We start from the raw sequence: 11,322 nt of genomic DNA, 5'->3' as shown, positions 1-11,322 counted from the left end.
GGAACAAGGATCTGGGGAGAAACCCAGCGAAACTAGGAGCGATCTCAGCTGCGCTTCCTGGCCGCCGAGGAGGGGTGAGCAAGGCTGAAGGCAGTTGCCTGTGAGTTTAGGAATCTTGAGCCCCTCCCAGCACAGGCCAAGGACCTCCCTCCAGAGCAAGTTTTTCAGTGCCTTCCGCACCCCGGGCTGGTCACTCTGCACACTGGCCTGTGCATTTTAGGGTGTTTGGTGGCTGCCCTGGTTCTGACAACCAAAAATGTCCCCAGATCTTGCCAAATATCACCCGGTCGAGAGCCTCTGCTCCAGGTCTCTTTCTCTTGATTCCGCCCCCACCCCACCCCACCCCACCCCGTCCTGTTACTCACGATGAACTCGGTCTCCTTACAGAGCAGGCCCGTTCCTCACTGCGCTTGCCTGGGTTCCTATCTCTGGCGGAGACAGGTGGTTCCCCCCCCCCCAATCTGGGCTTGTCTCTGGAGGAGGGGCCTTTGCCACACGGGGAGGTGTGATGGGTTATGTGGAGAGAAAAGCATTAGAGCTGGAGACACTCTTTCTGTGCCCTGCCCTACAACTAGACTCAAGACTCAGGGAGTTTCATGTGAACAGGCCTTCTCCTCCGGCTGAAACACCTGCTCTCGGGGGCAAAGCAAGGCGGCGCAGGGGCTCGAGGCACTTTCGTTTCTCGCAGGTGTTTCTGGTCCTGGCCCCTCTAGCAGGGCGGTGCAGCTGCAGAGCAGGGCGATGAGCTCTCACCTGCTGAGAGGAGGGCCTCTCGTCAGCTCTGGGGCAGGAAGCGTCCAGCGTGCGGGGAGTGGGGGTCGGGAACGAGACTGGGGCTCACTCTGCCGAGTCCACCGTCCAGCTGGCCCCACCTGCGGTGACTGGGGTTCTGTTTTCAGATCTCAGTGCATTTCCTGCCATTCACTTGTCAGGGTCTGAGGTGGGTCCTAGAGGCGTGTGCCCGGTTTCCTCCCAGTTCCAGCCCTACAAGCTGCTCTGGTAGTAGCTCTGGGCTCGCAGGACAGGCCCCAGAGGAGCCCTTGCCCGTCTTCCAGCCGCCAGGAACGGCTCTCCCGTGCTCTTCGCGGTGCTCGCCCCTCCGCCGCCGCCCCTGCAGCGCGGTCCGGTGCCACGGGTGCCGCCCTCGCTGTGACACGAGTCGGGGGAGTGGGCTCGAGTCATAATTTATATTCAAAATTTGTTGGACTTTTAAATACTTTTTTCAAATAAAAGTTTAAGCGAAACGGTTGCACTGTGCTCACTGCAGGCGCGTGTCGGGGAGAGGGTGGAGGTGGTGGGTCAGGTGACTCCTAGAAAGTGACTCGGGTTTTTGTCAACACCGCCCTTCTGGGGGAGAAGGCCAGGGGGTGTGAAGGCAGCGGGGGCACCGCTGTCTTCTAAAGGCCAGATGCCTCGTTCTTGGCCTCTTGGCATTTATCTGAGATTTTAAGACTTTAAAGAAATACTTGTTGGGCCTCCCCGGTGGCGCAGCGGTTGAGCGCTGGGTTGCGAAACTGCGCGCGGCCTCTGCGGCGCCGGTTCGATCCCCGGCTGCTCCCCGGCCACCGGAGGAGGGTCCCACATGGCGCGCAGACCTCTCCTGCCGCCCGCTGCTCCCCTCAGCAGTGTCCTTCGGTCCTTCTGCCTGCTCTGCTCCCCGCTCTGGCTCTGGTGAATTCTCTCACCCTCCCGCGCTTCTGACTGTGCCCAGTGCTTGTATAAACAAAACGAATGAACAAATAAATAAAAACATGCCTCTAAAAAAAAAAAAAAAAAAGAGATTCGTGGTCTCTCCTCCCTCAGATGCCTCTGTAAAAAGACACAAGACCAAACAATGTTTTTTCTAGTTTTGTTTTTTTATACTAAAAATATCCAGTGGATGCTGGGAATAAAAGGGGAGGCGAGGCTGAGGTGCTGACACCTTTTCTTGCACATGGAGTGGACGTCACCTCTGCTTTCTGTCTATCTGGGTAAGGAAACAAAATAGAGAGAAGGGGAAATATTATGACCTCGTCTGGACTTTGGTCCTTTCTCACTCCAGCCCTCCTTCCCGCGACGAGATCACTGCTGCCCCCTACTTCTGCCCTCACACGGAGTAAGGGCCCTGGACACGAGGAGAAGGCAAAGCTGTCACCAGGACAGAGAGCGCATTGTGTTGCTGTTCCCCTCTCCTCAAGTGCCATTAGAATGTTTCATCAGGTCCGTCAGAACCTTTGGCAGCTCTTGTGAAAGCAGAGGCCCATCCGTCCTCGATTCCTGGGTTGCTGGGAATAACCCCAGGGACAGTTCTGGGGAGAGTGGCTGTTGACAGCACAACACCAGGCATGCAAACCTGCCTCAAATCCTGCTGTGACTGCCACTGACTGGCTTTGTGGACCTTGGCTTCCTCACCTGTGAGGTGGGGTCAACATCTCCAGGCAGTGTGACCCCTGGCCAGGTGTGTGCACACACCTGCACATATGCCACCTCAAACAGCGACTGCAGGGCCTCCCTGGTGGCACAGGGGTTGGGTCTCAGCACTATGAAGCAATCCGCAGCCACAGCAGCACGAGTTCGATCCCCGGCCAGGGAGCTACCCACATGGCGCAGCAGACCTCTCCTGTCTCCCCGCTCCTCCCCTCAGCAGTGTGTTTCTGTGGATCCACCTGTTCTGCTCCCCACTCTGTCTCTGGGGAGTCATCTCACCGCCCACACCTGTGGTCTACACCTCAGCTCTTGTATGCATAAATAAAATAAATCTTAAAAAAAAATAGGAGCTGCAGTTCCTGCTAAGCTGCGCTAATAAGCTGAAAAGTATGAACTGGTTACTATCTTCTCTATCCATTAATTGTACAAGAATTCTCGGCGTATCTATAGCCGGAACAGTCTGGTCAACAGCCATCTGATGACCAGGAATACACGTGGCCTGGTAACCCACCGGCAGTCGCTTGGGAAATAGGCGGGCCCAGTGACTGACAGTGAGGTGAAGTCCGCGCATTCTCGAGTCAGTAACCAAAGGAGCAGCCGCGAGCAGGCAGGCCGGTCAGCGACAGGGTCTGGACACCAGCCTGGCAGCCCCTGGGCAGGGTCCCGCCCCTGGCCACTTACTGGCTGCATCTCTGTGAACACTGAGGAGAGGCTGTTCCAAATATCCTCCAGCCCCAGCCTGACCCGCTTCCAGAAGTCAAGGGCGGAGTCGTGGCTGGGGGCCTCCAAGGGCAGGGGCATGGGTCTGAGTCTGCTGCTGAGGGGAGGCATGCTGGTGGTGGTGCTGGGGGCCCTGCTGCTGCTGCTGCTGGTGGTGGTGGTGGTGGTGGTGCAGCTGGCCTCGGAGCAGGGCCCGTTGTCCAGCGGGCACTCCTCGCGGTGGCGGTTGCAGGGGCACTGCTCGTAGGTGCAGGGCCGGTGCTCAGTGCGCAGCTGGCTCAGCGCGCCCACGCGCAGGCGCCCCGACAGGCCCTGCAGCTTCCCGGCCCGGGTCCGGCTCATGGTGCCCGCCTTGCAGTGGCAGTGCCACGGGCCCCAGGGCATGAGCACCAGGTGCAGGTCCTCGGGCGCCGGCATGGCCGAGGGCGAGGTCGACCGCCCCGGCCACCGGCTCGGGGTGGAGCCGGCCGTCGTCCAGCGGCTGAGGGTGGTGCCCTCGGTGGTCAGGGTGTGCGTGGTGCTGTCCAGGCCCGCCTTGGCGCTGGACGGCTGCAGGCTGGCGGTGACCCTGATTTCCGGCTCCTGGATGTTGGCGGGGAACCTGGAGCTGGGCCCCTCGGCCGTGCTGGTCGGGCCCCCCTTGCTGGCGTTGATCACGACCCCCTCCTCCAGAGTCTCGTCCTCCTCGCCCGGCTGCAAGCGGCTCACGCCGGTCACCGTGGAGGCCAGGAGCTCGGCGGCGGCCGGGCCGGCCAGGCGGTCGGCGGCGGCCCCCACGTCGTCCTCGTCCTCCATCGTGACGCTCGCCCTGTGGGAAGCGCGGGGCCGCGGGGAGAAAACCGTGCGGCCGGCGGTCCGGTAGCTGCGGCTGGGGCCCGCGGGGTGGAACGTGGTCGGCGGCGACCGGGTGGCGCCGTGGGCGTGGGCCCCCGCCGCCCGGGCCCCCAGGCTCAGCAGCAGGGCCCCGAGCAGCGCGCAGGCGGCGGGGACCATGGGGCCGGCGGCGAGCAGGCCCTTCTCCGCTAACCCCCGCTCGTTAGAGCCGCGCGCGGGGCGGGGCGCGCGCCTGGCCTCTCCCCCAGCCCCGGCGCGGCCGCAGTCCCAGGGAGTCTCCAGCCCGAACCCCAGGAGGCCGCGCCCCAAGGGGCCGGGAAAGCAGGGCACGTCCTCGGCGGCGCTCGGTTCGCTCACGGCAGTTTATTAAGCGGAATGGGGCACACACACAGGCCGCGAGGCGCCCCCGCCAGGCTCCCCGGCAACAGACGCCACCCAGAAGGAAGAAGGGAATGGGGGGCTCTTCAAGAATTCGGGCGCTGACTCCCGGCCCCAGAAGGCGGGCTCCCCGCCTCAGAGAAACCCTGCGCTCTGCCACCCCCTGCAGACCTGCAACACCCAGAGGGGAAGGCCCTCAGCCCTAGATGCAGAGAAGGAAAAGGAGACCCCCGAGATGAAGGTTCTGGAAGGTTCATGCACCTTCCCACACGAAGCCCTGCTCCCTGCACCCTGACCGCTGACATGGACATCCCAGCACCTCGGCTTCCAGACTCAGAGCCTGGCCTGAACAGGGGCCCAGGAGGAGGGCCCCGCTGGCGTGAAGACAGGAGGTTACAAGCAGCACAGGTGCTTGGGGTTGGCGCAGGCAGGCGGCGTCTGCTGGGCTCTCAGGCGCCTCACTCCAGGCCCCGCTAGGTCCCTCCTGAGTTGTGGGCATCATGGTCCAGCCTAGAGGGCAAGAGGGGCGCGGTAGAGGGCAGCTGGGGTGTCCCTTGGTCTGGGCACAGGTGGACTGGAAGAGCCAGCAGAGCGGGTGCTGAAGGGGGTCATCACTTAGGGTCCTCTGGGCCCAGTCCCTGCCCTGCTAGGTGCTCTCTTCTCCACTGCCAGCATCGTGCCCCCATCCCTAGGGCTGGCCTGAGTCGCCTGTGCAGCCCGTGCTGTCTGCTGCCAGCCCGACGCCGTGGGCCTGTGTCCACCCACACGCGTGTGGGGCGGTGGTGTCCGTCCCGCCTTCGCTTGGGTGGCGGCTTCCCGGGTACACTGAAGCATCTGAAAGTGAGGCCTCTGGCGCAGTTCCTTTGTGCTCCTCCCCAGGCATCAGGAGAGTGGGGGCTGCCTGTCCACCCCAAAACCCTCGCCCTCGGCTCAGCACTCACTGCCTGACCACGTCGGGGATGTGGACCTGGTCCAAGGAGACGAGCTGGGCCAGCTCCCCCAGGCTGTTCAGGAAACGGATCTTTCGCGTGAACTTGGAGCTGCAAAGAGAGGATGCACCCCCATGCTCACTCAGGGCCAGGGCTCCTGAGACCCTGACGGGGACTGTGGCGAGGGGAGGGTGGTTGGGGGCCGAGAGGAAGGTTGGGGCCAGGAGACTGAATCTTGGTTTTGAGAACAGGGAGCAGGGACGAGCCTGCTCTCCCCAGAGCGCGTACCTGATGAAGGGCCGGAGCAGCGCCAGGAAGGCCTTCACGTACCAAGTCGCGTGGACGACCACCAGGGCGCGAAGGTTTTTCCGGAGCCTGAGGAAGAATATGGGGTCGCTCTGTTTCTTCTTGCACCTTCAAGCCTGGTGATCGGGTGGAGCTAGCTTCTGCCCTTGAACTTCCTTCACGTGTCTCATTTCCAGATTTCTCTGGCGCTGGGTCCGGTCCCCATTCCATTAAGCACAAGCTCAGCTTCATCCACTTTGCTTAGCCCTTCATGGTCCTTATTTTTGGGACATTCTGCTCCAGGAATCCGTCAGCCTGGCCTAGCCCTACCCTGCACACACCCCTCCACTACTCGTCCCCAGGCCTCCATGGGGAGGACTATTTATAAAGCCCCAAGTGGGGCTCCCTGGTGGCGCAGGGGTTAAGTCTCAGCACTCTCGCCACCGTGGCATGAGCTCGATCCAGCCAGGGAGCTACCCACAAAGCGCAGCAGACCTCTCCTGTCTCCCCGCAGCTCCCTCAGCAGTGGATTTCAGTGGATCCACCTGTTCCGCTCCCCACTCCGTGTCTGGGGAATCCTCTCACCCCCTGCACCTCTGGCCTGCACCCCAGCTCTTCTACGCAAAAAATAAATAATTAAAGCGCCAAGTGGAAAAAAGAGCAGGAGGAGAAAAGTGAGTAAAGGGAAGGTGGGGGAAGGAGGAGGGAAAAAGGCTCATCGGAGAAGAGGCCCCAGCGGCGGGGAGGAAGGCAGAGGAGGAAAGACGGGGGTGCGGAAGGTGACGTCACCGCAGGACTGAGAGCAAGAAGGGGTGTCCGGGGCTGGTGACTTCCCGGAGCCCCACAGATACCCAGAGGCAAAGGCCATCCCCATGGCCTCTTTACAGATGGGGAAACTGAGTTCCAGAAGGACTAAGTGACTTGTTCAGGGTCGCACAACCAGTAAATGGGAAAGATCTGAAACGAGATTTCCCGGCCCTGTGGAGAGGCTTGTGGAGGGCGGAGAGGAAGGACTAGATGGAGGAAGAATGAAGGATGGAGAAGCAAACGGTCAAGGCGCTGGTGCCCTCGCCTCGGCGCTCACCGCCGGTCCAGCGTGCGGTAACACTGGCGGATCCAGCTGAGGGGGGGCACTTGGGCCCGGCTGGTGCCTCCGCTCAAGTGGACAAGCAGGTAATTTTCGGCCACTAGCAGCTCCAGGGTTCCCACCATATACCTGGGGAGGAAATTGCCAGAGAAGGCCTGTTTCTGGTGTGGAGGGCCCCAGAGGGAGGCGACCGTAGGCTTCACTCAGACGCTGACCCCGGCAGAGGCGCTTCTCTCCCTTCCCGCGCGCGCCCCGGAGCCCGCCGGCCCGCTCACCTGAACAAGTGCTCCATGACGTAGGTGTAGTTGGGGATGCTGCTGCTGGGCAGGTAACAGGAAGCAAAGAGGATGACGGCATTGAGGCCGTCGCCATGGTAACCTGGAGGAAGGAAGGGGAAATCCACTGCCTCAGGCGTGTGCTGACAGACCGCCTGCCCCGGGCTCTCCGCGAGCTGCAGGACGGAGTCTGAACCCAGTAGCTGCATTTCCAGCTTAGGTGTCTCATGCAAGAAATCACAGTGTTTACGCCTCGCAGCCGTACTGTTACCTCCGTGAGACAGGACCTTCTTGTAGGGCTCGATGACGGTCATGTCCACCCGCTGCTCCTGCTGTCCTGTTCGGAACACCCTCCAGCGACGCCCATCTGCCCCGGCAACGTCCCACATGCAGCCCCGGCCCAGCCTTTCCGCTGCCTCGCTGGCCCCCAGCCCCTCGGCCCGGGGGAGGTCATCTGCAGGAGAGGGTGGGGACGCGTCGGCCAGGCAGAAGACACACCTTTCAGCGCCTTTTCTCAGTATTTCGATACCAGCTAGTCTCACTTTGGATGGTTTACAACACTGTGTATGATTCAGAGGTGCAGGCTCACACCTCCTCAGATGTGGGTTATCGCACCACACCCACCACAGACGCCTCAATATTCTTCTACCATAGGGCCTCCCCGGTGGCCCAGGGGTTAAGTCTCAGTGTTGTCACTGCTAGGATCTGAGCTGGATCCCTGGCCAGGGAGGTGACCCACAGGGCGCAGCAGACCTCTCCACCTGTTCTGCTCCCCACTCTGTCTCTGGTGAGTCCTCTCACCCCCCCTACCTGTGGCCTGCACCCCAGCTCTTCTACGTAAAAAAAAAAAAAAAAAATCCTCCACCACAGACCACTGGCCCCTCTTCCCACTTTATTCCCAGCCTCCACCTCCCCCCTCCATAACTTTAGTCACATCTCAGGGTCTTGGACCTCCCCCAGATTCCTGGAGTTTATTCTCTAACCTCTTAGTCCTTAATTTTGCCCATGCCTCTGGCTGGTTTCTCTATGCCGTGACTCATTATCCTCACCTTTTCACTAGACAGTCACCTTGAGGTGACCTTGGGCCGTGTGAGGCGTGTGGCCCTTCCAGTATCAGTTATTCTCAGATATTTGTTTCCACGCTTCTCCGTGGACAAGCTCACCTATTCCCGCGTCTTCAGCTGCATCGTGGGGATGACTCCCCAGTGCGCCTCTGACCCAGATTCGTCTCCCAGCTCCAGGCCTAGTGCCCAGGGTGGCTGCTCCGGTCTGGGCTTCTGTCGTCTCTAAGTCACCAGGCCCCAGTGTAAGCACCCACTCTCTACCTCCTCTCTCCCTATCTCCTTTTTGATGAGTTTGCTAATGAGGTGATAATTGCAAAGTTCCCCAAGATGGGTGTCTGGTTGCCAGGGAAACCAGCCATGTGATTTTAGAGGGTTGGAGGAGACTAGATTCACTAAGTGCCAGTGAATCAACCCAGCGGCCTGCAGAATAAGGCCCTAACTGAGAGGCTTCCGTGAGCGTCCAGGATGGTGATCACGGCCCACCCCGGCTCCCCACCACGCGCCCTGTGCGGCTCTGCTTTCCGGCCGTTCCCAAGTTGCAGCTTCTTCTAAACCTGTGAACTATTTTCCTGGGTTCTGTGTGCAGTTCTAGAAAATGATCACATCTGAGCAGGGGGTAGTGGGAACCTCTGACTTACAGCCAGTCAGTAGGTGGGAAGTGGAGGTGACCCTCTGACCCCTGGTGTCTGAAGTGGGGTGGGGGGCAGTCTTGTGGGTGAGCCCTCAACCTGGGCATCTGTGCTAACTCTAGCTAGTGTCATACCTTTTTTTTTTTTTTTGAAGATTTATTTATTTATGCATACAAGAGTTCAGGCTGCAGGGCCTCCCTGGTGGTGCAGGGGTTAAGACGTAACCTATGAGGCTGTCCACAGCCACTGCAGCACGAGTTCGATCCCCAGGCAGGGAACTACCCACATGGCGCAGCAGACCTCTCCCGTCGCTTGCTGCTCCCCTCAGCAGTGGATTTCAGCTAATCTGCCTGTTCTACTCCCCACTCTGTGTCTGGGGAATCCTCTCCCCGCCCCACACCCTTGGCCTGTACCCCAGCTCTTTTACATTAAAAAAAAATTAAATTTTTTAAAAAAGGGGGCTTTTTAGCCCCCGCCTCTACCGACTACTCTCACATACGACCGGCAAACCTCTCCGTTCTCAAGAAATCTACTTTGCCGACTCTACCTCTTGGTCCCATCTAACTTCAGGCCTAACTTCAGTTCCACCCAGTCCGTCCTGAGGCCCTCAACCCTGGCCTCCAGCAGCTCAGTCTCCAGGTTTCTCTCCCACCTTCCCACTCAAATTCATGTCCGCTGTCCAGCTGCTCTGAGTCGGAAGGGGTCTCCAGCTCGTCCACCTCCAGGTCGGAGCTGCCGTCAGGGGAGGGAGGCTCAAAGGAGGTGGGGGAGGCTCCGCGGGCTCCAGGCCCCTCGGTCAGGTTCAGCAGCATCTCTGGGGCAGAAAGTCGCTTCCGCATGGGGCGCTGGCCACCCAGGGCCAACGTGCTGGGGGTACCTGGCCCGAGGGGGCGAGAGAAAGACGTGAGTGTTCCTGTGCTGGGGGCGACAGTGTGGGGGACGCTGAGGAAGGGGGGACCAACACAGGGGCCATCTGGGGGAGCAGTAGTAGCGCCCACAGGGACAGGGGTGCCATGACCCTTCCCAGGACTGGGATCGGGAACTTGAGGCCTATGTTCTGATTTTCCTACCTGCCTGCGAATCGCTGTTAGGATCTTCAGAAGGGCCCGCCTCTTCGGGAAGCAACCTGGAGGGAAGAGCTCACAGCGGGCAGAAATCCAGGCTAACGGCCTCAAGTCAGGCATCAACAATCCCCTATGCCCACCCCGGTGGGGTGCCCCGGACTTTCTTTCCCACACCTTCCCTTCAAGTCCTAATTTACCACCCCTGCCCTGCTGCCCCCACCCAGCCTCCTCACCTGGGGAATTCCTCGTCCTGCCATTCCTCCTTCAGCTCCAGCTCCCCCAGGCTCAGGGCTCCGCCCGGCCCTGCCTCCTCTGCCTTCTCCCTGACCCTAAGATTGTCCCCAGAGGAAAAGGTTCTCATGAGACAAGCTGGGCTGTGTCTAGAGGGAACTGGACGGCAGGTAGGAGACACCGGATGAACAACAGCTGAAGCGCACAGTGGACCTCACCAGAGCTCACACCTCGGCTGAGCGTATTTCCCCCCTTCCACCACTCGCGGCAGCTCCCTGCCCTTTGGGTGTGAGAGCAGAGGGATGTGTGACACTGACTTGACTTCCTCTGTGACTGTCCCACCTACAGTGTGGGGGAGGCGACTGGAATAGGAGTGACCGGAAGCCACCTGTCCCGGGCAGCCAGGCAGGCCTGCCTCTGTCCCACCATGCAGGGGAGCGGTTGGGGGAGCCGGACTCAGGGAGGAGGGTGGAGATAAGTAAGGTAAGGGGGAGAGATTTGCGGGGAGAGCCTGGACCTATACTTAGTTCTAGGGCAGCTTCCTCAGGGCCCTTCCGGAGGGTGGGGTGAATGAAGACGGCAGTAGGTTAGTCACCCACAAAATGTAGACTCTCTCTTTGAAAGAGAGAGGATTTCCCCGAGGATCTTGTTCTCCAGCTCCCACACCATGCTGCTGCCTCCTACCTCGAGTCACCCATGCCCTCCCTGCCAGTCAGTTCTCGGCCTGTCTCCTCGAGGAACCCCTGATCAGATCGGGCACAGGCATCGACCGGGCGGGAAAGTCACGCAAGCCGCCACGCCTTGTTTCCGGCCGACTAGGCCAGGGTCTGTCTTACCCGAGATCAAGCGTCCCTTCTGCCTCTTGTGCGCTCCCCATCTGCACAGTCCCTGGGCGCTGCCTGCTGCCTTCCGTCCTGGGAGCTTCACCTCTCGGCACTATCCTGTTCTCTGCTGTTGTTCTGGCCTCCGCAGAGGGAGGTGTGGAAGGGAGGCAACCTCACTTCCAAACAGGTTTTACCACCTCCCGTCCCAAGGAGCAGGCTTGCCCAAGAAAACCCTGCCTGTCTGGGGGCGGGCTTTGGGGAGGAGAGCACATTTTCTCAAGGGGCTAGTCTCAGATGAGTTTAGGGAGGCAGCTTATTTTCCCTTCCAGACTCCTTAAGACCTTTGGAAGCTTTCCTTTAAAAAAAAAAAATTAAAAAAGCGATGGCAGGGCCTGCCTGGTGGCGCAGGGGTTAAAAATCTCAGCACTATCAAGCTATTGCCAGCCACTGGGGCCTGAGTTCAGGGAGCTGACCCACAGGGCGCAGCAGACCTCTCCTGTCTCCCTGCAGTTCCCCTCAGCAGTGTGTTTCAGTCCATCCTCCAGTTCTGCTCTCCACTGGGTCTCTGGTGAATCCTCTCACCCCCATACATCTGG

At 60.2% G+C, this 11,322-nt stretch overlaps 2 protein-coding genes across 2 annotated transcripts; both read right to left on the bottom strand.

Moving 5' to 3' along the window:
• Positions 1-2,086: 2,086 nt before the first annotated feature.
• LOC311176851 (protein MENT) lies at positions 2,087-4,119 on the bottom strand (the record flags this gene model as incomplete). The annotated part of the gene is made up of 2 exons (XM_084242491.1): positions 2,087-2,104; positions 3,088-4,119. 2 exons carry the CDS (start codon positions 4,117-4,119, stop codon positions 2,087-2,089), a joined length of 1,050 nt encoding a protein of 349 aa, XP_084098617.1.
• A 1,156-nt stretch (positions 4,120-5,275) lies between these two features.
• On the bottom strand, positions 5,276-10,779 carry BNIPL (BCL2 interacting protein like; the record flags this gene model as incomplete). The annotated part of the gene is made up of 9 exons (XM_084243114.1): positions 5,276-5,378; positions 5,556-5,642; positions 6,637-6,768; positions 6,915-7,017; positions 7,186-7,368; positions 9,260-9,484; positions 9,678-9,733; positions 9,905-10,000; positions 10,739-10,779. The coding sequence occupies 9 exons, from the start codon at positions 10,777-10,779 to the stop codon at positions 5,276-5,278; spliced, it is 1,026 nt and encodes a 341-aa protein (XP_084099240.1).
• Positions 10,780-11,322: the final 543 nt, after the last annotated feature.

Source organism: Talpa europaea (genome assembly GCF_964194135.1).
Source record: "Talpa europaea genome assembly, chromosome: 9".
NCBI lineage: Eukaryota > Metazoa > Chordata > Mammalia > Eulipotyphla > Talpidae > Talpa > Talpa europaea.
Note: the sequence above shows the minus strand (reverse complement) of the source record. Positions and strands in the feature narration are given on the sequence as shown.